The 27571-nt window shown below is 32.6% G+C and overlaps 2 protein-coding genes across 2 annotated transcripts; both read left to right on the top strand.

Moving 5' to 3' along the window:
• The first annotated feature begins 15598 nt into the window (after positions 1 to 15598).
• On the top strand, positions 15599 to 19912 carry LOC146951199 (inactive protein kinase SELMODRAFT_444075-like). The gene is made up of 9 exons (XM_085747166.1): positions 15599 to 15947; positions 16493 to 16650; positions 16733 to 16827; positions 16971 to 18013; positions 18318 to 18478; positions 18602 to 18678; positions 18769 to 18916; positions 19095 to 19244; positions 19511 to 19912. The coding sequence occupies exons 1-9, from the start codon at positions 15764 to 15766 to the stop codon at positions 19580 to 19582; spliced, it is 2088 nt and encodes a 695-aa protein (XP_085603292.1). The 5' UTR covers positions 15599 to 15763; the 3' UTR covers positions 19583 to 19912.
• A 3741-nt stretch (positions 19913 to 23653) lies between these two features.
• LOC146951198 (RNA exonuclease 4-like) lies at positions 23654 to 27022 on the top strand. Its single transcript, XM_085747164.1, has 7 exons — positions 23654 to 24030; positions 24593 to 24744; positions 24850 to 24983; positions 25142 to 25368; positions 25491 to 25697; positions 26142 to 26222; positions 26462 to 27022. Exons 1-7 carry the CDS (start codon positions 23990 to 23992, stop codon positions 26718 to 26720), a joined length of 1101 nt encoding a protein of 366 aa, XP_085603290.1. The 5' UTR covers positions 23654 to 23989; the 3' UTR covers positions 26721 to 27022.
• The last annotated feature ends 549 nt before the right edge of the window (positions 27023 to 27571 follow it).

Below are 27571 nucleotides of genomic sequence, written 5' to 3'. Positions count from 1 at the left end.
TTTTTTTTAGAAAATGGGTCAGTTATTCCGGGACGGAGGGAGTATTATTTAGTGTTATATTGTATTGGGAATGATGAAAGTTGTATTGAAAATTGAAATAGATCAGTTATTTTGGGACACTTTTTTTTAGAAAATGGGTCAGTTATTCCGGGACGAAGGGAGTATAATACTAAAATATCAACCAATATATACATTTTTTAAGGCATGTGCATGATGCTACAATTCTAGTATTACTAGAATGAGCCATCAATCTACCGACAAGATTTGCATTGGTGTTATTTATTTCTATAATCTGTATACTATAATTTTAAATTAAAACTAAGATAGAGCCTGTTGAGTTGTTTGAGTGATATTTCAAATTAAAATCTCAAGTATCATCACATTGCTTGGGTTTGTAATATGTATCCTCTATAAGAGAAACTCTTGTGTGCCCAAGATTGGGCAGAAAATGTGTTTTTATTTTAGATGGTTCACTCTTGACTACTGTCCGTTAATTTGCTGAATCTGATGTAACAATAACACAAGACTTGTCAACAAGTACATTTCATTCAAGAGACATGATATTGGAACACATTTTATAGACAACTTACCGACATCTTACAAAATACAAGGCTGGCTGGGTGTGCATGCAAACACAAAGGTAAGAGAAGGAGTGATTAAAAAAAGCAAAATTGTATCCTCCTATGGTATAAATACGGTGTCCATGTTCATTTTTGTGTTCATAAAACATTACGGTTCATGCAATGCATGGATGGAGACGGAAATAGATCCTCCATTTTTTCTATCTCATGTTTTCCATAAGTTTACCATAAACTTTACAAGAGATAATTTGAGAGGATCCATTACGAGTGGGGATGTGTGTGTATATATATAACCATAACTATATCATAAATACTCCATTCGGTCACTATTATAAGCAAAAATTCACTTTTTACATTCATTCAATAAATGATATATGTAGTCTATATATAGATCACATACATCATTTATTGAATGAACCTAAAAAATCAATTTTTGCTTATAATAGTGACCGGAGGGAGTAGTTGATAAATTGAAGAAAAACATATATAGGCTATGACATTCCTTCGAGGAGTTTGTACGATTATAGGCTATGTAAACAAAAATCGACTGTCCTCGTGAGCTTAGCTCAGTTGGTAAGGACAATGCATAAAATATGCAACGTCTGGGATTCAAACCCCAGCCACCACAAAAAAAAAATTCTTGTTCAAACTCCAGCCACCACAAAAACAAAAAACAAAAAAAAAATCGCCTCAATTAATGATATTAGCATGTTCTTGTTCAATCATCCCACTTTCACTAACACGCTCCCTAATCCAGACAACAGCCTTCTGGTTTAGCATACACTCATGTGCTAAAAATTATGCACAACAGTTAAACATAATTTTTTTTAGGGAAATATAAAACATGTTTCGATTTCAATATTAAAAAGTTTGTATTTGACCTGGTTTTCAGCTTCTTTCACCAAACTCTCCGTCTCCAACCTTCACCGAACAACCCTCATCCTCTACACTCTCCCGGTTTTCTTTGTTCGATTGTTTGTCTAATTCAAACAAACTATGCAGATGCTTGTTGATAGGTTGAAGAAATGTTTAATATCTCCAATCTTAGTTTCCCCAATTTTGATATCTCTATTTTTGAATGGTTGCAAGTATGAGACCTTTTATAAATTGTCATACTCTTTTTTTAAATACATCAGGTATTAATCTATCAATTTGTTTTGTAATAAAAATTAATACATGTATACATTTAAGATAAATTTATTATTGCAACAACTTTTTTCAACACTCGTAATTTTTTGTTAGAAGATTAAATTTATTATTAATGATCAGGTTAATTTGATTTAGTTTTAATTTAAAATACGGATTTGATACTCAACTCAAAACAAAGACAATCAATCGGTATAGGTATTGAGTTTGGTTAAATTGAACTCGATTCAACTCATGAACACCTCTAATTCAACATTTAATTAATTTCAAACCCTTATATAAATGTATTTACATATAAAGAAGAACGATGTTTGTACCAAAAAAAATAGAAAAAGAAAAACGATGATGTTAGAACACAAACTGCATCAACATCGCATAACATTTGTTCCTCAAATCATATGTGTGGAAAACAAGACGAAACTAAAAAATATTTTAAAAAAGAGAAATATATTTTGACAACCACTTTTTGACAACTTTTGGACAACTTTCTCTCTCATATGTTGTTATCCTCTCTCTTCCTTTTTCTCTCTCCATTGTTTTTGACCAATAAGAAGTGAGAAAAACGGGTAAAGATGCTCTCCATTTGTTATTTGTTCAATTTGTTGCAATTTGAAGAGAGATAGACACAAAAAAGTAAGTGGTGGGTCCTATCACTAAGTGGATCCCACCATCATTAAATTTTTTGTGTCTCTCTCCAAATTGCAACAAATGGAACAAATCACAAATGGAGAGGATCCTAACCCGAGAAAAACAAAGTTGTCATCAAATGGATGTCAAAATATTATTACTCTTTAAAAAAGCACAGAACCTATCCTAGAAATGTGGTGTTTTATGTTACTTTTTGTGTTCTCCGATAATTTCTTTATAAAGAATTGAGCTCACCCCCTGTGACTTATTTGTTTTACATAAGGTTGTTAAGTTATTTGCGACTAAATAGTTATGCTCTGTTTGGTCCTATTTATAAAAGACGTTTTAGTCAAAAATAAATTAATGTATCTGATCTAATTTTTGAATCAAATATATCAGTTTTTGTTGATTCGAATTTTTCTTATAAATAAAATCGAAGAAAATATTTATTTCTCTCGTACTACAATCAAACAACTTTTAACAACTACACATTTATCTCACTTTCTACGTGTTTTTTATGCACTTTCATTCTTTAATACTCCATCCGTTTCAAAATGAGTGTTGTTTTAGATGTTTACACACATATTAAGAAATGCAATGATTAAAAGAAAGAAAATGATTATTTTACCAAATTATCCTTATTAACTATTGGTTAGTTTTAAAAGTAATACTTTGGAAGTAGTGTGCAGAGTATTAATTTGAGGGTACAATTGAAAAGAAAAAGTTATTATTGCATTGGAAACTGAAAGTGACATTCATTTTGAAACAATTTTTTTTGACTAAAGCGGCACTCATTTTGAAACGGAGGGTGTAGTACTCTTCTATTTTAGCGTCTCTTCTCATCCAAACAAAGCATAAAATAAGAGCATGAAGTAAAAAGACCACAAACATCACCCAATTGGAGTTGCTCTAACTCAAGGTTTCCTAAAAAGAATACGAGTTTTAAGCAATTTTGAAACTTCATTCTGCAATTGAAACAGGGAAATAAGCAAGAGAAAAGTTGGTCACAAGTTAATGCAATTTTGAAACTTCATTCTGCAAATGAAACAAGGGGGAATAAGCTAGAAAAAGTTGGTCACAAATTAATGCAACAACAACGAAAAGAAAATCGAGTTCCCAAGGCAAGGCAGAACATTAATTGGATAGTTGCAGACAGTATCTTTAGGGGCAAGCAAGGTCCAAAGTAGCATTAAATGACCCTTGCTTCATTGAAGTTACAAAATCTCTGCCACTTACCACACTGTATAATGAATATTGAATCCTTCACATTTAAAATATCCAGGATTTAAGTTTCAAAAAATTGACAATTTAAAAGTTAATGTATGTGACGACGATAATTATGTGGAAAGATTTAGGCCAAATACCTCCCTGGGTCCTTTAAGTTTCACGTTTGTAACAGATAGGTCCTTTAAGTTTCAAAGGTTACAGATAGGTCCTTTAAGTTTATAAGGTTTCAGATAGGTCCTTAACGAAGGTTGATAGAAAGGGCCTATCTGAAACAAACTCGAAACTTAAAGGACCTATCTGAAACCTTAGAAACTTAAAGGACTTATCTGTAACCTTTGAAACTTAAAGGACCTATCTGTTACAAACGTGAAACTTAAAGGACCCAGGGAGGTATTTGGCCAAAGATTTATGTACTTTTTCAACAATCAACTATAAAAATGTTAGTACTAGTATTAACCAACGACATTTTTTTTTAAAACAGAGATAAATTCTATATTGACCTCGGTTCGTAAATTCGGACTTAGAAGACATATGACATTGTTATACATAATCTTTTGAACTATAAGTAGATGATCAATAACCTCTGATGCTAGTAAATCGAAAGTGTCTAAAACAAATGATATAAAAGCATGTTGATTGTATAACACGATTTCTCATATTTGACCACTTTGTTTAACGCAACTTTTAAAGTTGTCTCTCATATTGTAAAAGCCCAAATCCCTAATAATTGGTTTTGCATCCAAAAAGACATAGCGTCACAACTTGTTGTCCGTTTGTCTTCTATTCATGTGTAAATAATCCTTAATATATATAAAAGTTTAATGTGTATTGCGTTACTTTATTAAGATAAATAAATTCTACCATATTTTTTTTGTTGATAAAACATGTGAATTGACAAAGAAAAGCAAATGCTAATGTGTGTCTTAACTCTTACTCCTTCCGTTCCGGAATATCTGACCCATTTACTAAAAAAAAGTGTCCCAAAATAACTGAGTCATTTCAATTTTCAATACAACTTTCATCATTTCCAATACAATATAACTCTAATTAATACTACTTTCATCATTCCCAATTCAATATATTCCACTTTCCCTTTTATTTATACATTTTTCTTAATCTGTGTGAAAAACCAAACTGGCTCAGATATACCGGGACGGAGGGAATAATAACATATCCTCTAAGGCGATGTTCCGCAAATCGAGTTTTAACTCTCCGAGTTTACCGAGTTTACGTTTTTAGGTACCAAAATCGTGTTAACTCTGAGGTAATCTCGATTTTTGGTAAAATCGAAAGGTTTGACAAGTTTGACCGAGCTAACACTCGGTAAACTCGTGTAAACTCGACCGAGTTTACCGAGTTTACATCTAAAAAAAATATAAAAATTATCGGCCCTTTTCTTGGGCCCATTTTTTACAAAACCCAGTTTCTTTTCTACAAGCCCAAAGACTGAAACGTTTACTAAATAGTTACATTTACAGTAATATATATGTTGTTCCTAAAATGAAACGTATCTTTTTCTTTCTTCTTTGAGGTCTCAAACCATGAATAGGGGAGCACATACCAGTTAGGATTGCGATTCCGACGGTGGAAATTCAGATTTCGACGCCAGTGATTGCGACATCAGTTAGGGTTGCGGTGGTGGTGTTTGTTGACCTTTTGAAGAAATTAACTGGTTTATTTTTTAGATAGTTTAATCAACAACTTTAGGAACTTGTGAAACTTGCTTTTTTGGATGGTTTAATGGGTGACTTAAACTTAGAGACTTAGGAAACTTATGATTTTGTGCGTTAATTTTTGTATTTTGATGCTAAGTTGAGCATAACATTTTATTATGGTAGTTTGGTATAATTTGAAGGAAAATCGAATTGAATTCAAAAGAAAGCAGCGGATAAAATTTTCGATTTTCTTTCCTTGGATCATTACGAATTCAAACATGAATCAGTGATTCGATTGTTACCTCGAAAGTGTGGAGTCTGGAAATTGAATACTGGAACTGGAATCACGATCACAACAAAGCAAGCAGCAAGCAACAAAGCCTCTAGCAAGTCCACACGAACAGTGCTCCTCCAAAACTCGGTGCTAGCCAAGGAATCAGAAGTGCAGAGAAGAAGGGTTGCTCCAAAACATGTAACCAAAAACTTCAGCACTATAGTTCTATTTATAGAATTTCTAGTGTGCTCTGCAAGTCAGAAGTCACTATTGGGCTTCAGTAAACCCAACAACGAGTTTAGTAATTTTGCTAACTAATTAGCGTTATTTACTAAACGCACCCCTTATATAAGTCATACTTATATATTTCTCTTTTGACTGTTCTTTGTGTGTGACCCTATAGGTTCTAGTCACGTTGGCAATAATATTTAATCTAATATTTAAATAAACAATGAGCGGTATCTAGCAACACATCATTTCCACCCAAGTGACAAGAATGTCAAGTGATCTGACGAAACCTTTCCATGATAATACTCATGTGTATAATTACTCCTTTGTCTCGATATCTTTATTGATCCCAAGGCATAGATATTGTCACCCTTGTATAGATCAATGTTTATATTTCTTGATTTCGAAATATACTGAATAACGAATAAGTCTAATATCTTATATTGACTTAGTTCGGCATGGCCATGCAGTTTTAGAGTCATATTTCATCAAGATGCCTAAAGATATATCTCCTGTTTATGAGGATGGACAAATCCCATCTAGGACACTCATGTCCCTCAGCATGATTCATCAAGTACCCATCAACCAACGTTATGGTTATCCTTTTACAGACAACGTTAGAATGACAACATAGCAATTGAGTCCACATCTAGGGATCATAGTGGTTTCAGGTCTAAGAATGATATACACTATTATCATTGTGAGAATATCTTATGACAATTTCATAACTTACTATGTAGTATTCTCACGGTGGGTCAATCCAGTATAAATATTACTCCTAATATTTATACCTATGTATAGACTTAATATCTCATATCTATGACCCGTGAAATGCGGTCATCAGTCTACATACATAATAGTCTCGACGCTTTAATATTATCCTTTATTCATATTAAAGCTTTAACTACAGATACATTTAAAAATAGCGTTCTTTATGATAATGCAATCTCATGATTAAGTCACACTTAATATATTATTACACAAACTATCTATTCTAAAGATTTTATTAACATTATTCAAATATAATAAAGAGTGCCATATATTATTCAATAATAAAAGGAGTAGTACCCCAAATTCGTCCTTGAATTATCAGCAATCCATCAAATTCGTCCCTGAATTTATCGAAATATCTATTTAGTCCCTGAATTTACAAAATGTCAATCAAATCAGTCCCTCCGTTAAGCTGGTCTGTTAACGGAGGTGACGTGTAACGTTAACCTCTTACAAGGCTTGCCACGTCAGATGCCACGCAAGCAGGGACCAAATTGATGGATTTTCAGAAAATTGGCAACGGCTCTTTCTCAACGAACTCAGCAACGGCTCCTTCTCCACTTCCAAATTAATGGCTCTTTCTTCCCCAAATACATAAATATGGAACCCTAATGTTATTATTTGTCACCTAGAGTTCAAAATCCCCCAAAATTCTTCCATGAATTGAGTAGGTGTTCTTCCCCAATTCAAAAAACATAAAACCCTAATTTTGTTGATTCAATTCGAAATTAAAATATCATTGGTCATTGTTGAAGATTCGGTGTTAACATATGATGGGTGGTGGGCGTATGGGCAAAAACAACTACAGCAACCGGTCTTTATCTTCAAGCTCTATGTACAATGATGATGTGAGAGAGCTTCATTGTTGGTGTCCTAGAATTTGTGTTGTAAGAAAAGCAAACACTGTCCAAAACCCAGGAAGGCCTTTCTATGCTTGCCCTCTGCCTAAGGTTTGTTTAACAATGGTTATGTGATGTGTGAATGGTTTGTTTAAATAGTACTGATTTTGTTTTTTGATTGTATAGGATGATGATGAAAATTGTAAATTTTTTGTGTGGGTTGATGAAGCTGAAGAACTAGGCTATTTTAAAACCAATGGCGTTGATCATGGAAGAAATGTAAGGTTGATAGAGAAGCCAAATGATAGGGGCAGAGAAGAGGTTTGGAAGGCAAAGTTGATGGATAGAGTTAACTGTGTAGGAAGTGAGCTTAGGTTGATTAAGATATTGATAGGAGTATTATGTTTGATTGAGTTGTTTAGAATGCTATTGTATTGTGCCAAGTCCATGTAATGTTGCAAAGATGTAATGAAAAGAGGTTGTCAATGAATGAATCAAACCCTTCTGCCAAAAAATTTCAATCAAATTGGTCCCTAAATTATATGCATATCCATCATATTGATCCTCAAATTAGTGAAATTACCATCAAATAGGTCCTTGAATTTTCACACCAGATATCACTTTGATCCTTGGGCATACATTTGTTGAATAAAGTAAAAAGTAAAAGATAGATACTTTGATTATAAAAAGACATACATTGCATACCATCATAAGTCATATATTTGATGTTCATAAGTCATTACATAGCCAAAAAATGCAAATTACATAGCCATCAAGTCATCAAATCATTTGATGTTCTTAAGTGATTACATATCCAAAAAACCCTAAACTAAACAAGTCCAAAAAGCAAAAATTAAACTAGTCCAAAAGCATAATTTAAACAAGCATCAATGCTTTGGAAATCCTGGAGTTGGGATAAACTCCATGTATTGGGGTTGAGTAGAAGCGGATGACCCGTAATTTGGATTTGGAACTCTAACAATTCCAGGACCAGTTGGATTCTATGGAGCAGGACCCCTCAGTGGTGTTTGTTTATGCATGTCATTTGAATGAATCACTGGTCCTCTCATGCCATATCTCCTTGTACTCATTATCTGCAAATAAAATCAATCATATCAGCCCTTAAATTATAAGAAAATCCATCAAATTAGTCCTCAAATTATGCCAGTAAGTCTCAAATCGATCCATATTTTAGATAAAGTTATACCTATCTAGAAACTGCATCAGTTACATGTCCATAATCAGTAACAACATTCTCTTGTTGCACCTCAGAAGCAACATTCTCATTAGCAACATTCTCTTGTTGCACCTCAGAAGCAACATTCTCAGTAGCAACATTCTCTTGTTGCACCTCAGTAGCAACGTTCTCAACAACAGTTCCACATTTGAAGCTTCATTCTGAGTTTGTTGGGTGACATTTACCTGAGTCACTGTTTCTTCAGGTTGAGTTTGTTGGGTTACAGTTGCACCAACATTGACTTCATCATTTCTTTGAGTATCACAAGCCATTTCCTCCATTCCTTGAGTACCATCAACATTTTCCTCTTGATGATGATGCTTTTGGAGAAGTGAAGAGGGTGACGGTTTAGGCGGGAAGGTGAAAGATTAGGGACTGGTTTGATGCTTTTGAGTGAAAAAAATGTGAGGATGAAAGACAATGGTAATAGAGGGGTATAACTGGAAACACAGGAAAAATTACCCTCAAAAGTTAAATCTCGAATTTTCTCCATTTCCATCAATTTCGTCCCTGTACACGTGGCTGCCTTGTTGACACGTGTACAGGACAACACAACATGCAAGGGGACATGTCATCACCACTAACGGTGCTTTTGGACGGAGGGACTGATTTGATGGACGTCTGCAAAATTCAGGGACTAAATAGATATTTCGATAAATTCAGGGACGAATTTGATGGATTGCTGATAATTCAAGGACGAATTTGAGGTATTACTCATAATAAAAGTCATGATACATAAGATAATGTTTAACATAAACTATTGGCCTCTAGGGTTTACACCAACATATTTGCCTTCGTAGTCGTATTTTGCACTATTGACATATTTACAATATTATATTAGCTTATATATGTCATGCATATAATAAATATTATAATTATAATTTAGGTAAACTCGTACAAGTTCTCGAGTCGAGTTTACCTAGACAAAACGAGTTGAGGTAAACTCTCGAGTTGTAAAACCTTGCTCTAAGGACACATATTAAGAACAAAAATATAGATATTTGTCTGAAAATTGGTTCTAATTTTTTAAAATTAAAATATAATTTGTTAATATAATTTTTTTAACATAACAATATAATCCTTTATTTGATCAATATTATACAAAAACTTTATATTTAAATTATTTGAATAATCAAATCAACATTATAGATCAAATACATTTATTCGATAAACTTTTAAAACTACTCCCTTCTTTCCATAATAATTGAGCCATTTGCAAAAAAAAAAAATTGTTCCAAAATAACTGAGTCATTTCACTTTTCAATACAATATTAATTATTTTTTTCCCTTTATAACTCCAATTAGTACTACTTTCATCATTCTCAATTCAATATATTTCACTTTACATTTATGATAGTGGAGAATGCACCAATAATTAACAAATGCACTTAAAACTATTCTTAATCGAATATGTTTTAAATGAGTTTTTGGCTCATTGGGATGGAGGAAGTATTTTTTTTTTCTTCTTATAATAATCGAATATAATGCAACCCTGAAAAAACGAATTTTTTTTTTCTGCCCCTATCACAAAAAAAATGATATATCTGCCCATTGTTGTAAATGCCTTTGTTCTTCATTTGAAATGGCGAGCATGACATTTTTTCAACCATCCTCTGCAAGCTTGCAGGCTTTCTCAGACTTTCTCTGTACAACTCTATGTGTTCCTAATTTAAGTTGGCGAGCATGAATTATTTAAGGTTTTTTCTTGTTCTCTCTTTGAAATGGCGAGCATGTTAATTTTTTTTTTTTCACATGCTCCACATCTAAAATGGCGAGCATCCCAAACATATTAAAATCAATTTCAACTCTTCAAAATCACTTCAGCTCTTCCAAAGTGAATCCAAACATGCACTAAACCTAGTGTTTTCATTTATGTCAAAACAAAAGGAAATGCAAATCAATGCTAAACACAATTATTCATACCAATAAAGAACAAAAACAATTTAAAAACCAAAATAACCAATCAAAGTAACAAAATTTGAGAAAACAAAATTCTGGGTATTGTTGAATTTCACAAAAAGATTAAAATTTTACACAAAAAATGAAAAAAATTGTTATACCTGGAATAGGAGGAAGGAAACTAAAGATGTGCATAAGACAACCATCATCGAGATTATTGATACGAGAATAACAAGATGTTCTTTTCCTTTGACACTTTTTCAACTGTCCTTTATGATTATCTTGTTGTTTTTGGTTTTCCATCACCGACATGTTGTTCTTTGTCTTTGAAGTGCTTCTACCTCCTCCACCGCAAATTCATAAGGCTTTGTTTGATTTAGTGCATCTAAAATGCATGCTCGCCATTTTAGATGTGGAGCATGGGAAAAAAAAATTAACATGCTCGCCATTTCAAAGAGAGAACAAGAAAAAACCTTAAATAATTCGTGCTCGCCAACTTAAATTAGAAACACAGAGTTGTACAGAGAAAGTCTGAGAAAGCCTACAAGCTTGCAGATGATGGTTGAAAAAATGTCATGCTCGCCATTTCAAATGAAGAACAAGGGCATTTACAAGGGGCAGACAGATCATTTTTTTTGGTGATAGGGGCAGGAAAAAAAAATTCTGAAAAAACCCTCACCGTTTGCCGTCTGGAAAATTACAAACATTTTCTTTATGATGAAATCGAGGCCTATAATTTCTCTGTGACGGTGGTGGTTACCTACGCCCGTTTAAAGATTAAAGAATTGAGCAAAGAACATGCAGACACTACAGACGTGTGCACAAATGTCACGTCTCCTCTCTATTTATGCAATGTTATTATGATGTTTCTATACCTCCTGCAATCCGATTTCGTATCCAAGTGTAGGTAGTTAGTAGAGCCAGTCCATCTTTTTTCATAGATTTAATTTAATTTACTCAAAAAAAAAAAACTCAAATCTAACATTAAACAAAGATAATGTGAATTTAAAAATAGAAAATTTTAATATGTTCCTATAAAATAAGATTAGGATCTAAAAATAAAATTAAAAAATAAAATACTTCCTCCGTTTTAAAATGAGTGTCGTTTTAAGTTGTTACACACATATTAAGAAATGCAATAATGTTGTCCATAGACATGACACTTTTACTAAAATAACCTTGTTAACTATTGATGCATTTCCCATCATTATAAATTAAAGTAAAATACGAGTAGTATTTTGGAAGTAGTGTGCATAGTAATAATTAAGGGGTACTATTGGGAAAAAGTAATTAATAGTGCATTGGAAACTGAAAGTGACGTTCATTTTGAAACAAAATTTTTGGCTAAAACGACACTCATTTTAAAACGGAGGAAGTATTATATTAAAAAGACAAATTTTTAAACTTTTAAGATTATAAATGCACCTATTTCAAGATTAAATTTTTATATTTAGTTTCTTATCTCGTGCCTTTAGCGCACAAGTTAACAAAACATTAAAAAAAATTACTATGTCCTTCATTTCCATATACTACATCCGATCTTATTTATAAACAAATTTTTTCCGTAAAATTCATTAAATAGTTAATACTATATATTTATAATATAAATCAAATACATCAATTTTTGTTAAAAGAAATCTAATACATCAATTTTTTAAAAAAGAAATCAAATACATGAATTGTTAAATAAATTTTTTTTTGGTAGTGGCCGGGGTTTGAACCCCGGACTTTACATATTTTTATGCATTATCCAACCAACTGAGCTAAGCTCACGAAGACGAATTGTTAAATAAATATAAAAAAGGAGTATTCTTTCAAAAAAAAAAATACAATAAAAGACGAGTGTATAAACTACCTTAAATCCATAGATATGACAAATGGGGCGTATCTCATATACAAGAGTACTGTATAGCGTAGCCCCACTTTCTCTGCTTGAAATCTGATTCACTCGTCTCTCTCCACAAAGTGATTTGATTTCTTACTAGTAATAAATTTAACAAAATCTGCTTTGATTTTTGAAACTTTCGATGTTACATTAAATGCAACCAATTTTGAATCGCATTAGTACTTGTGCTAGTTTGTTCATGATCAATAAATTCTGTGTTTACGTTAAATCAAAAGGTTACGGTCACATGCGGAGTCACAAAGTTTAAATAATGAAGGCAATATTTCCATACATCTTCCGGTCATTATTATAAGTAAAACTTTATTTGAGATTTATTCATTAAATAATGTATGTGGTCTATAATAAAGACCATATACATTATTAATTGAATGAATCTAAAATGCAAAGTTTTGCTTATAATAGTGACTCGAAGGTGTATAAATTTATAACATTAAACATATTTAAAATATTATTATAATTTTTTGTAGATTTTCTTATTTTTAAAATGAAAATAAAATAAAATAAGTGTTTAAAAAATATACTGGAGCTATTTTTTTTTGAGAATGAGAGAACTTTTATAATTGTTATTATTATTTCAATTAATAAATAAATTAAATTTAGGTGTATAATATTATAGAAGTATTGTTTTCGTTAAATGAAGCTAAATAAAATAAATAAAGAGTAGAAAAACACATAGGTGAAAGATGCATGTATTATTTATGGGTTATGATAGAAGACACCTTTTATGAAGGTGTCTTTTATCAAGTTACTCTATGAGCATTTGCGAAAAGACACCAACTTACTTTTATGAAGGTGTCTTTTAGCAAAATTATAACTAAAAAGTGAAAATCACACCTTAAGGTGTGACTTGTTAAAAGACACCACCAAAGGGTGGCTTGTAACAAAACCCATTATTTATAATATGTAATCTAATTATCATATTCTATCCTAATATTTATAATACTATATGATATGTATGTGTTAGTGTTGGAGATCTATGATGTAGTATTACTCCCTCCGTCTCGGATTAACTGAGCTATCTACTAAAAAAAAGTGTCCCAAAATAACTGAGTCATTTCAATTTTCAATACTACTTTCATCATTCCTAATTCAATATATTTCACTTTTTCCCTTTTATAACTCTAATTAATACTATTTTCATCGTTCTCAATTCAATATATTCCACTTTCCCCTTTATTTATACATTTTTCTTAATAAGTGTGAAATTAAGCTCAATTAATTCGGGACGGAGAGAGTATATAGGATGGATGTGAGCTCTAAAAAGTAAGAGCTAAGGCAGCTCCGCCACTGGTTACAGTCAAGGTAATGGAACAAGTATAAAAGAGAGAATGAAAAATACAGGTCAAGTGATAGCTTTCAAACACAAAATTAGGTTAAACAATCAAGAGTGATAATCAATTAGGTTAAACAATCAAGAGTGATAATCAAAAGAGTAAATAGTGAATTTTGCTTTTAACCATCACAAAGTTTTGAAGTTTAATTTTTTCATTAATTGATGCAAGGAGTGTTCATTCAGCTTGAAAATTCGACTGTTTCTTTCATTTCAAATTACCTAGACGCAAAATAATCATAAAAGATGCATAGTTGAACGATGATGTTTTGATAAATTGTATAGATGACCAAATTGATGTAAATGATCTGTTATAAGAGCTTTATTTTTTTTAATATACAAAATGTTAAATAATCGTTTAAACTCATATATAAGTAGAGTGTTTAAAGTTCAAAAAACTCTTCCTCATGAGCTTAACTCAACTGGTATGGACATTCCATATTTTATGAAAGGGGCGGGGTTCGAACCTTGAACACCCTACCTTTCCACATTTAAATGTGTGAGCTCCAGCTACTAGGCTAATAAAAAAAAAAGGTTCAAAAAACTCATATATAAGTAGAGTATTTAAAGTTCAAACGTCGATCACGATATACCTAACGATTTATATATTTTTACCACTTGCACTAAAACACGTGGACTCATTAGTTTATAAAAAAAATAGAGTTATGCTATTTGAATATTAATTTACATGACAAGTTTGAGACAACTAAAATTTTATAAAGTAAATGAGATATTAACACAAAAACAAAGACAATATAAAGAAAGAAAATAACATAAACTGAGTATGAAAGAAAGAAAAGAGTTGTTCAAATATTATTTCTAAAAAAAGTAACACTAAAATTAGTCTATGATATTTTTATACTATGAATTAGTCTTTATATTATACTAATAAATTGAAGACTAATTTATCATCATTATTAAAATGTGAATGACTAATTTAGTTGTTTTTGTGGAGACAAATTTGAGTTTAAAAAAAACGGTGAGAAATAAAATAAAAATGTCTATATTTTGAAAAGTTTATGACAACAATAATAACAATTAATACGGTTCTGTGTTTTCTCTTTGCCATGTCTCTGTCAACACACACACACTCTCAACTCATCAGAACAGAACTATATTTGTACTCACTCTCCATACTCTTTGAGGATTGTTCCTTCTTTCTTATCTTTGCTTAAAATCTCTCATCATTTTTTCAGTGGTCCATTCCTTCTTCCCTTTCACACCATTTTCACTTTCATACATTTCCTTTCATTCTCTTCTGTACTCTGCTTCTTCTTAAACGACCGTTCAATGGAACTCAAAATGCTACAATGTAAGTAACATACACTTCACTTTCTCAAGTTTAAACCAATAATAAATAAAGGGTCACAATCCTTTTAGCTCATTGTGTTTCTTTGTTTTCATGCTTTTGGCTATAATGTTTGGTTTTGATGATATTATTGTTACAGAACTGTTTTAGTTAGTCTAGAGAGTACTAGTACATTATTTTTGGTTGTGGTTTTTGTTTTTTATATTTTTATTTTATGATGAACGGGTTGAAGTTTAATGTAATAATGTTTGATAAAGCATATAATAATAGAGAAAAAGAAAGGTTTGGATCTTTTTTTTGGCCGTCCTTATTCTCATTGTTTTTTAGTGGCCAATGATGTTTTTAGTCTTCATTCATTCTTCCATAGCAATGAAATGATATAGTTGACCTATTTGTATGTCTCACATTCTTAATTTCTTATGCACTTAAAATGTTTGTTGATATTGATTGAACTTTCCATTATTGATATTAGTTTAATTTTTTATTCTTTGATTCATTCTTTGATTTATTTAACTTGAAAGTGGGATTTTACAGGGTATAAAAGACATCTCTAGGATCACTTTAATGTCAGTAACATTTTACTATTTCTGTAGAGGAATCTATGCCATAAGGTTCTATTTTTAGTTTAGTCCTATAGAAAATAGAGGTAACTAGTTAGAGCCAAGAAAATCTATGATGGTTATGGTTATTGAGTGATAGGGAATTTTAGTGGGATTATTAGTTTAGTTGTGATAATGAGTCGAGAACAATCGAAGCGAGGGAAGCATGAAAAAGGTTCTGATGGTGCTGGAAAGGTTATTGTTGCTGTCAAGGCGTCAAAGGAAGTTCCAAAGAGTGCTCTTGTTTGGTCTCTAACTCATGTTGTTCAACCTGGGGATTGCATTACATTGCTAGTGGTTGTTCCTTCACAAAATTCAGGTCATTTTTCTATTGCATTCTTTTGTTTTGTTATTTGTTGGTGCATGTCCTTTTTGATATATGTGATTCTTAACTAAGTGTGTGTTCAGTTCTGCAGTGACAAAAGTTGATTTTGAATCAAATGATTGTGTAAAATTGATTTTAGTTAAAAATGAGTTGAATGTGATGTGGTTTATGTTTGGATACAGTTACATTAAAGTGACTTAAATAATAAATTTGAGTGTGAATCAAAAGCTACAAATCTTAGTTTCAAGTTAAAATCAATTTTTTAGGCTAAATCACTTTTGACTCTCCCTACTTTGAAACTAAACATACGCTAAATCATTTGGTTCTTATACTATTGTCATAAAGATTTATTTACTTTTTATAACCATTATAGATTTAGTTTTGTAATTTTGTTTTGTTATCTGAACATAAAGGTTGTAGGATGACATGGTTTGATTTAACTTCTCTTGATTCTTGAAGACTTTGGACTTTGTTATTCGTTTATTTGAACCTTCACTCTTCCTCTTTGTGTAATTAACTATGTTACTGCACCTACATAGGCCGAAAATTATGGGGTTTTCCAAGGTTTGCTGGTGACTGTGCTAATGGACACAAGAAGTCAACAATGCTGGGAGCTAGTTCGGAGCACAAAAATGATATAACTGATTCTTGCTCTCAAATGATCCTTCAGCTTCATGATGTCTATGACCCAAAGAAGGTTAGTAGCCTTTATGTATAAAGGTTTATTGTGTGCTGTGTTTGTATCGATATATGCTAAGCTAATCGTTGTTGTTTGGCAGATAAATGTCAGGATTAAAATTGTTTCTGGATCACCTTGTGGAGCAGTGGCCGCAGAAGCCAAGAAAGCTCAAGCCAATTGGGTTGTATTAGATAAGTAATAGTCTATCTATATTGTATAATTTGTATTAGAAATTCGAAACAAAATTGATGAATTCTCAATTTCTGGTATACTATTTTATTGAACTGTGATTATAATTTGGTTTGTGTTCTTGTATTTTGGTATTGCTTTCTTTACAGACAGCTCAAGCACGAGGAAAAACAATGCATGGAAGAGCTGCAGTGCAACATTGCGGTTATGAAAGGTTCCCAAGCTAAGGTGCTTCGCTTGAATTTGGTTGGATCGCAAAAGAAGGATCTTGAAGAAACATGTCCATTATCTTCCGAGCAGTGTGTGATGCCTGGAAAACAATCAAAGAAGAAAAACGGCTCTTTAAATTCCACCACAATAGGACAAGTTGTCACGCCTACTAGCAGCCCCGAGCTAGAGACATCATTTACTGCAACTGAAGTTGGAACTTCATCGGTTTCAAGCTCTGATCCTGGAACTTCCCCGTTTTTCGCCTCTGAGATCATTGTCGAGTCAAAGAAAGAGGAAACTATCACCGAAAATCAAGAAACTGATGATATCATTTCTGACACAGACAGTGAAAATTTGTCTGCTTCTTCAGCAAGCTTGAGGTTTCAGCCGTGGATTGCAGATTTATTTTTACATAAACAATCATCTCAACGTGAAGACGAAACATCGGACTCAGAGAGATCTTGTGACAGGCTTCAAATGTCTACAACTAGAGCATTGCTAGAAAAGTTCTCAAGGCTTGACAGAGAAGCCGAAATTGAAAACTCAACCTATAAGACTAACATGGAATTTACTGGAAGCGTGAGAGAAGCGGTAGCATTATCTAGAAACGCCGCACCTGGCCCACCACCATTATGTTCAATATGTCAACACAAAGCTCCTGTTTTTGGAAAACCTCCAAGATGGTTCAGCTATGCTGAGTTGGAGCTAGCCACTGGTGGATTTTCACCAGCCAACTTCTTGGCAGAAGGAGGTTTTGGATCTGTTCACAGAGGAGTTCTACCAGAAGGGCAAGTCATTGCTGTTAAGCAACATAAATTGGCTAGTTCTCAAGGGGATCATGAATTCTGCTCAGAGGTAGAAGTCCTGAGTTGTGCACAGCACCGGAATGTTGTTATGTTGATTGGCTTCTGTATTGAGGATAAAAGAAGGCTGCTGGTGTATGAATATATATGCAATGGATCATTAGACACTCATTTATATGGTAATTTCTTTTTGCTTCTATACTAAATGATGTCGTGATAGAATTGTGTTTCTGAATTTGCTTGAACTTACTGGAAGTCATTCTGATTCATGATTCAATGTGCAATAATATTTTAGTCCATAAAATGCCAAGTTCATGTATGTTAACGGAAACCATTAGAATAGTATTTCAATTCGAAAAGCTAACGGATTTATATATGTCCTTAAGCTATACTAGGACTGGCTATATATATTGGCTAAATGTTACTGGTGATACTGTCTTGACTGTAGTTTGTAAATTAATACGTGACTTGGAAATCTTTCAGGGAGACAACGGAAACCATTAGAATGGTCAGCTCGTCAGAAAATTGCTGTTGGGGCTGCTCGAGGATTGCGATATCTTCATGAAGAGTGCAGGGTGGGATGCATTGTTCACCGTGACATGCGGCCTAACAACATTCTTATCACTCATGATTTTGAACCACTGGTAGTGTTCTGTTTGTCCCGGCTTGTGCAATAGAATCTTTGTATTCTATAACTAATGTCATAATTATTTCATCTATCTGCTGTAATGGTCAATTCATTAATTGATTGTCGTAAATTCTACCAGGTTGGTGATTTTGGACTTGCAAGGTGGCAGCCTGATGGAGACACTGGAGAGGAGACTAGAGTTATTGGAACATTTGGGTATGTGGTCTTTTACTCCTTAATTAGTTCTGTTGCTAACTATACAATGCAATAACAATGATGCAATTAACCTATGCTGCCGCTATATAGGTATTTGGCTCCTGAATATACTCAAAGTGGACAAATAACTGAAAAGGCTGATGTTTATTCCTTTGGAGTGGTATTAGTGGAGCTTGTGACAGGGCGCAAAGCTGTGGATATCAACCGGCCCAAGGGACAACAGTGTCTTACTGAGTGGGTAAGTTAAATGACATTTCTATCTAATTAATTGTGTTTCTTAAATTATCAGTTAATGGCATCATTTCAAGATTTTTAAATATTATTGTTCAAGAGAAATTTGACAGTAGAGTTATGAAATTTTCGCTTGTTCATGACTTTCCTTGAGTAATTGTCGGAGGGATTTGGATTATAAACAGGCACGACCACTGTTAGAAGAGTACGCCATCGAGGAACTGATTGATCCGAGGTTGGGAAGTCACTATTCAGAACATGAGGTCTCTTGCATGATACATACGGCATCCTTATGCATAAGACGAGATCCTTATTCTAGACCACGCATGTCACAGGTAAAGAAAACTTCTTGGAACAGATTTTTTATCTTGTTGAAGTTGTATACGACTGTGTTACAATTGCATATTCCGTTGAACTTGATTGAAACAGATATAGGTTTTATTCTTACCTTAGTTATTTGACACGCGAGAAAAACAATGGCTTCATTCTAATATATTTTGGCATACAGTTACCCTATGACCTTGATTCTTGACATTTTGTTACATCGTTTTATGGTTTCCTCGCCCGAGCTTGATGTTATACTTGTGCTTATTTGATCAAGGTTTTGCGAATACTAGAAGGGGACACGGTCGTGGAATCGCCACGCCATTACGGTGGTTCTCCTTCCCTTTGAAGCTCACTCTGAAGAACTAAACTACAGGCCTGCCTATTCGAAAAGTGGTTCACCATGAAAACTGCATTCTTGCCCTACGTTCAGATTTTATAGTTTTATTTCTATATTTCTGCAATGATATAATTTTGTATTTCTGTATAGTAGAGGGAACGTAGGATTAACAAAGTAATGAATATATAGAATAGAAGCTAAACTCTTGAAATTCTTTAAGAAATTTTGTAAACATGTGCCTGTATAAATGGCCTTCGACAAACTCATGGAGCTTTATAGTATATGGCTCATCTATGCTCTATTGCTCTTCAAGTGGATAAAAAAGCTTTTTTTTGTAAACTCTTTCCATTGCTTATGTGCGTTTACTGGTTTACACTATAATAATTTACCGTGAGTATCACTAATGTTGGAGGAAGATAGAGTGGATACCATATGTTGGAACGGTTCTTGTATAAGAACAAGTTTTTCTTAATAAAAAATTTCCTTATAGTAATAAACCAGATATTTGTGTAGTTTGAGTTCATATTAAGTTTTTAAAGAAATGTATAATCCAAGTAAAAAGGTGTAAAGTTCTTTAAATTGATTATTGATGTGTGTATGAAAAACTGATGAACATGTAAGTATAACAAGCAAGTAGCAAACAAACGAGGACAGTTTGAGTTAGCTTTAATGATTAATGATGATGTGTAACTTTTGAATGTATGCAAAACAAAGTGATCTTGGTTGGCTGATAATGACAATTGACAATGCTAAGAAGCTGAACGTGATCTTGTGACATGTCTAGTGTTTGTTTCTCAGTTATGTTTTGGCATTATATTAAATATGTTTTTAGTCCCTATAAAATTGGACCCTTTTAAGTTTAGTCCTTACTTAATTTTAATAGTTCTTTTAGTCCCTAATTTTTTTTTCTGAACTCAATATTAGTCCCTACTCAATTCAAATTTGTTTAATTTATGCTTAAACTCTTAAATTTTTGAACAATTTTTTGCAGATGTGTTAAGAACATTACTAGTTCTTCCGCAAAAAATTATTGCAAAATTTGATTTCTACATCCAGATTTTGTTACTTTTATCTTTAACTTTTGTCGTTTTAAAAAATTCATATTTAATTCGTACCATGTTAAAAAATTCTAAATTTTCGTAAACGAACTTTTCATAGTGTTCTAAACTTATCTCAAAAAAATCGTTCAAAAGTTTAAGAGTTTAAGGATAACTAAACAAACTTTGTTTTAGCAGGGACTAAAATTATAAGTAATTATTTTTTGTAGGGACTAAAAATCCTATTAAAATTAAGTAAGGACTAAACTTAGAAGTTCCCAATTTTGTAGGGACCAAAAACATATTTATCCTGTATATATTCACATAACTAGTAACAAGGTATCATGAACGTTATCCTCAAGGCCAAACTCTCCGTTCATTGTCTTTATATCTTTATGGTAATGATAAACAAGGTAAACAGGCGATTAAAAAAAAAAAAAATAGGCCAAAAATAGTCTTAGAGGTTTTAATAGTCGATTTTTTAAAATATAGTAACATTATTTGGAACTTCATATTCTCCAAAGTAGCATTTCTCCACATATCTTAACATATATTAATCCTTTGTAAATTAGCAACACAGATGAAGATTCGTTTGAAGGTTCAACCGCAAATAGAGGTAAAGTAAGTTTCATCAATATTGAACCTTTAAGTACTATCAATTAATTTAGAAAATGGAAATAGCGTGAAGTGGGTTTGACTTTGATTTTGATTTGAAAAATCATCAATATTCATACTTTCAATCTTTAAGTATTATCAATTTGAAAAATGGTTTCACTACACATTGGTGATCGTTCGATTAAGATCACGCGGTTAAAAAAATATTTTAACTTTATGATTTAAAATACTGAGTTTAAATCAAAACCGTCCATGCTGACTTGACTACATGGAGCTTGATCAATTAATTTGTTATCATCCAACTTATCAGCTATTTTTATGACATTAAGACATAGTTTACTTCTTAAAACAATATTTGTGGGATTGCGATTGTCTATCTTTGTGTGAGAAAAAATGATCATCTCTCTCTCTCTCTCTCTCTCTCTCTCTCTCTCTCTCTCTCTCTCTCTCTCTCTCTCTCTCTCTCTCTCTCTCTCCCTCTCTCATACTACACCGTCAGGTCCTTTTTACAAGAAACAATTGACTTTTTAGATATATTGGATAATTTATGTATGTGGTCTAGAAAAATGAGGATGTTTTATTATAATATGAAGCGCATATTTTTGCGTAAGATTATATAATTTGAACAAGGATAAAATAGGAAAAATAGAGGATGCGTGAGAGACTATGAGGGTGGAAAAAGAAGTTCTTCAACAAAAAATCTAAAGATGAGAAATAGGGCTCTTAGGCCCAAACATTTAGGAAAATCTAAGGCCCATACATTATGATTATCTTGTTTTCTCCAACAAACAACTGCTTCATTTTACCATTCGAAACCCTAATCCCATAGTTGAAGCGTCGTGAATCTTCTGAATTTGTCAATGCATCTAACTACATCAACTTTTAAGGTATTGAGAAAGGGAAGTTTTATATTACATTGTTAGATGATGTTGCTTTATTTAAACTTTGATTGATCTAAATATTTGGTGATATTTGTGTTATGCATATTAAATCTTCAATTCTCTGATAAATTTTCTGGCAATTTACGGCGTTTTCTATTGGTTAATGAGTTGGTGTTTGCTTGCCTTCAAATGTATTTTAATTTTTGGCACACCATATGTAGTAATAAATTGTGGCTATAATGTTTAGAACTTCGATAGATACCCGCATGATCATATTTGTTAGCGAAATGATGAAATTGTCTTCAATGTTGTCAAATTGAATTCCTAATAGGGATCCAAATCAAATCTTTTCAGCCAACTAACACTTTTTGAATGTCTGATTTAGGGTTTCATAATCTAAAGAGCATTTAGGGCAATCAGTAGGACAATTAATGTTTTTGTTTCGTGAATCAACTATGAGACGAATTATATTGCATAGAATTTTTAAAAGAAGATTGATTTGGTTGGGTGGAGTTTTTTATTTTCCAAATCTTCTTCCAAAGATGATCGATAGGGTTAAGGATAGAAGATATGTGGTTACTTAGCTCTTCAAATACCTCAATAGTGTGGTAACTAGACTTTATTGAGTAAAAATCAGTTTTGTCTAGCGCCCAAGTGAATGTATCCATTGTTAGAGTGTTAGGACTAAGTATACTGAAAATTTGATTTGCTTCAAGATGTATAAATGTATTTTGAACCACACATTTGATTCTTGTTGAATAAGATTACTGTCCTTTATTAAGCTAGGATCCTTGGGATTCTTGGACCAAATATTTAGGTCATTCTAACTAGGAACCAAACCATCTTGCCAGACAACGCTGATAGTTTGTAGTGAACTACCCCCCTTCTTTACCAACCGAGAAGTGGACTACAACAACATTACATGTGAATTTGTCGAAATTTCTAAGACTAAAATATACGATTGTACTCCTGTACATGTTTCGTAACTACTCCTCTTACTGCATGATGTTCACCTACAATTAGACAATGAAAGAACAAATTCTTTTTGTTTGCGGGACACTTGTATGAATTTGAGACTTATATACTCCCTCCGGTCTCAAATGTAAGCAACTTTTCACTTTTTAGATTTATTCAATAAATGATGTATGTAGTATATAATATGGACTACATACATCATTTATTGAAAGAACCTAAAAAGTGAAAAATTGCTTACATTTGAGACCGGAGGGAGTATCGATTTACTCCCTCCGGTCACTATTATAAGCAAATTTCTACTTTTTAGATTCATTCAATAAATGATGTATGTGGTCTACAATATAGACCACATACATCATTTATTGAATGAACCTAAAAAGTCAAAATTTGCTTATAATAGTGACCGGAGGGAGTATCTGATAATAGCAGTGACACATCCAAAAATTTCAAATGTATAAATATTAAATTAATGATAATTTACATAAATTATCATTTTTCCTTAAAAAAAATTATATCATTTTATAGCCAAAAATTGAAGACGCTTAAATATCTGGAAAATGTATTTCTCTAGTATCTTGTATTTTGAAAATGTTGTTATTTTTTTTTTATATTCAATAACTTCATAGTAAATCATCAATTATCTAATAAATCTTTGATAAACTCTGATGTTGTATAAATAAGATTTAAAAATTTGACACAAAGTTAAAGATAATTTATCATTCTCTCAAAAAAAAAAAAAGATAATTTATCATAAAACTGTCTCATTTCGACTTAATAAGAAGAGGAAACAGGGTTCTTACCGCTTCTTCTTCCAGCATCGCGTTAGGGTTTACAGAGTTTCACTGATTTTACCTTCACTCTTTCAATGATACGCTAAATCGCTGCATTTCCTTTCAGCAATAATCGGAATGGGCAACGAAGAAGATCCTCCTGAACCCCCAACCAAAAGGTTAAAATTTCTACTCCTCCATTTTTGTTTTTCGTTTTTCTACATTTTATTTTCTACAATGATCATTTTGCATGCTTTGTAAATATTCAGTTGAAAGCTACTCAAACTAAATAATTGCAATTTTAATAATTTCTAGTTATTGTTCATTTGTGTGCGCTAATTAGTATCTTCTATATAGTAATTTTTTCTCAAATTTGCTTTTATAATTTGTAGCACCAACACTTCTGATTGAAGGCGTTTTCGGTGTTTAACTGACACATGTGATTAACTGTGTTGACGTGTCAGTGTTGTGATCGGTGTTTTTAAATAAACTATAAGTTGTTTTCATAAGTTTTCCTGGAGAGCTTGTTGAAATAAGCTGAAAACAATTTATGGACATGTCATAAGTTGTTTTCATAAGTTCTCACAAGTAGTTGCACAAGTGTCTATGTGATCAGTAGATAAGCTCAAATAAGTCAATACTAACAAACCCTCTGTACTTTTGCTTTTCGCGTTCTTAGGTAGACTTTTTCAATTGCATATGCTTGTTTAAAAGTAGCTAACTTCTTCCCGCATTGTACAGACACAAATGCTCGGCATGTTATAAGCAATACAAGAAGAAAGAACATCTCGTTGAGCACATGAAAACCGCGTACCACTCTATCCATCAACCTAAATGTGTGGTTTGTCAAAAGCATTGCAAATCTTTTGAATCTCTGAGGGAGCATCTAACCGGTTAGTTATGAGTTTGCATATTTGATCCAATTTCAGCAATATGGCTTGCTGTGTGTAACTCATTTTAAATTCTTTTTGTGATCTTTTGTTTTCTCTATGTTTTAGGCCCTTTGGCTAAAGGACTTTGTTCAGGGGTTTTCTCTCAGTACGGTTGTCAACTTTGTTTGACCCGGTTTGACAGTCATGCTTCTCTCAGTGACCATAGAGAAACTTGTCGCCTAGCTGCCCCTGTTCCTCTAGTGAGTTGGTTATTAGGAACTGAAATCAGTCAAACGAGATACAGTTTCTCATGTCTACAATTCAAATCATCTAATAAAACTTGCTTACAATGGATGTTTCCCGTGTCTTTTGTTTTGTTATTGTACGAACATTAACTTTGTTTGTGGAACTATTACAGGGGACAAACGAATTTCCTTGTACAGACATCCATATTAAATTTCTGGATTCTTCTGATGAAAATGAGGCGGACTACCGCCCGAGAGCAATTGCTATGGACTGTGAAATGGTTGGTGGTGGAAGTGATGGATCACTGGAACTTTGTGCTAGAGTGTGCTTGGTTGATGAAGATGAGAACTTAATCTTCCACACATATGTAAAACCTCAAATCCCTGTTACTAATTACAGGTACTTCATCCCTTTATTGTATGATTGTTTTCCTTTATTGTAAAAAGAGAGAGAGAGAGAGAGAGAGAGAGTTAGATGAGGAATAGTGAGTAATGGTGTTGACTTTGTTTGACATTTTTCAGGTATGATATAACTGGGTTGACAGAAGAGCATCTTCGAGATGTTAAGCCACTTAAGGAAGTTCAGGAAAAGATTTTGCAAATTTTATACAATGGAGAATCCATTGGAAAAGTTAGGTTGGATGGTGGAAAGGCCAGGCTTCTTGTAGGGCATGATTTGGCACATGATTTGGATTGCTTGGGAATGAGTTATCCTGATCACTTGATCAGGTAGATGTTTCTTGAGTAACCAATTCATTTGTGCTCATCATTCTAAAAATCATTCTTTACGACCAGTTATTTCAGTTATTTTCCTGTTCAGCTCTCTAAGTAATTGCCGTCTTTTACTGATGAATGAATTAAAACAAAACAATTATCGGAAACTGATGAGTTCCATCTGTTTTTTTTTCTTCCCTTTTTTGTCGCTTACAAGGTTATAAGGTGCATTGTAGAATTCACTTGAACCGTATAGTTGTTATAGCGATTTTTTTTAAACATAAATAAGTTTCCATATTTTGGTGATCCATTCTATTCAATTGCTTGGATTTTTCATAATCTGAATAAATGTTGTAGTAAATTTTATTGTTGAATGAAGTTCAGTTTCTGATTTGTGAGCAGATATTTGTATTTATTATAAAACTAACATGTCGCCTGTGCTCATATTTTGTGTTGCAGAGACACAGCAAAGTACCGTCCATTGATGAAGACAAACTTGACCAGCCATTCGCTCAAGTATCTTACCCGAACATATCTAGGGCAAGTTACATTTTTCCCTCATGCTTCGTCAAGTCTTGAATTGCTTCTTCCAATTGAGTTTTCCTTTCTCCATTATTTAATTGGTCCACTTGTGTATTTATATTGACTTTATATCTGATTGACCTGCATATATTGCTGCAATTACATATCTGTGGTATGACCATTAGCTACTGTATTTTAATATGATCCTAACGTGTTTTTTAACCTGTCTTCAATGTAATTGCGCTTTTGCTTTACAGCTATGGTATCCAAACCGGCACTCACAATCCATATGAAGATTGTATTTCCGTGATGAGACTGTACAAGAGAATACGAGGTCAAAGTCACGAGGAAAAAGGCTATAGAACATTGACTCTGAGTGACAACATCGTGGACATGTGCGACAGTTGGAGATCCAAGGAACTAGACAACCTCACACTAGATGAACTTTATGCCATCTCAAAATCAGATTATAGGTGTTGGTGTCTGGATTTGAAGCCAAGATTGGCGCAAGCTTAAGTTATCGATCATTGCAGTTTGTTCATAACACCAATCAACTGTGTCTGGATTTGAAGCCAAGATTGGCGCAAGCTTGAGTTATCGATCATTGTGGTTTGTTCATAACACCAATCAATTGTGTGCATTTTCTTAGGTCGTGTTTGGAGTACCGTCTTATTGTGGTATTTAGTGCATTTAGTAGCAATGGCTTGCTGAACAGTATAGTGATGTTTTTTTTTTTTTTTTGACTTACCAAACAGTTTACAAGATGCTTTCGTGATGCTAAACGAGCCCTAAACATGCAGGTGCTTAAGAATTTACTAGATTGGACTCCAATTAATAGACTCACCCGTTAATTTTGTTCAAATTTAAACCGTGATTAAAGCATAAAGATGAACTGATTTTTTTTTTTTATATTGCATCAATAAAAGAGACCCTGATCCTATTTCAACGGATCAATTTTAGATCTAAGTAGATATTTAGATTGCCCCTTGTTGAGATGCTAGATAAATAATGTTATTCTTGCATCATTCAAGTTAATCTAAGCTTTCATGAACACGGCACCTAAACTAAACTAGTATATACTTTTATTCTATTATTTCGTTGAACATAAAATTGGATCTTGTGTTGAATCATTTTTATTTTATTGAGGGTTATGATGCATAGACTATTTTTACCGAGATTTATGCAAAAAATACAATAAATCATCCTAATATGTAACTATTTTATGCAAATAATTAAATTATGAAAAGAATATAAATTTATTAAACAAATTTAAAATTGAAAGTGATATATTCACCTCCTTTTCAATTTTCACCTTTCAAAGATATTTTTGAGTGGTTGCTAGCTACAACTAACCAGATGCAGAGACT

Source organism: Medicago sativa, chromosome 2, assembly GCF_051527215.1.
Source record: "Medicago sativa cultivar Bolivia chromosome 2, Bolivia_mono, whole genome shotgun sequence".
Classification (NCBI taxonomy): Eukaryota; Viridiplantae; Streptophyta; class Magnoliopsida; order Fabales; family Fabaceae; genus Medicago; species Medicago sativa.
Note: the sequence above shows the minus strand (reverse complement) of the source record. Positions and strands in the feature narration are given on the sequence as shown.

Excerpts from the sequence above, each read along its gene's own strand:
- LOC146951199 (XM_085747166.1), top strand. The coding sequence starts at position 15,764 with ATGAGTCGAGAACAATCGAAGCGAGGGAAGCATGAAAAAGGTTCTGAT. Across the intron at positions 16,828-16,970 it reads AATTGGGTTGTATTAGATAA|ACAGCTCAAGCACGAGGAAA; the intron begins GTAATAGTCTAT and ends CTTTCTTTACAG. Across the intron at positions 18,917-19,094 it reads AACAGTGTCTTACTGAGTGG|GCACGACCACTGTTAGAAGA; the intron begins GTAAGTTAAATG and ends GATTATAAACAG.
- LOC146951198 (XM_085747164.1), top strand. The coding sequence starts at position 23,990 with ATGGGCAACGAAGAAGATCCTCCTGAACCCCCAACCAAAAG. Across the intron at positions 24,031-24,592 it reads CCTGAACCCCCAACCAAAAG|ACACAAATGCTCGGCATGTT; the intron begins GTTAAAATTTCT and ends CGCATTGTACAG. Across the intron at positions 24,984-25,141 it reads TAGCTGCCCCTGTTCCTCTA|GGGACAAACGAATTTCCTTG; the intron begins GTGAGTTGGTTA and ends GAACTATTACAG.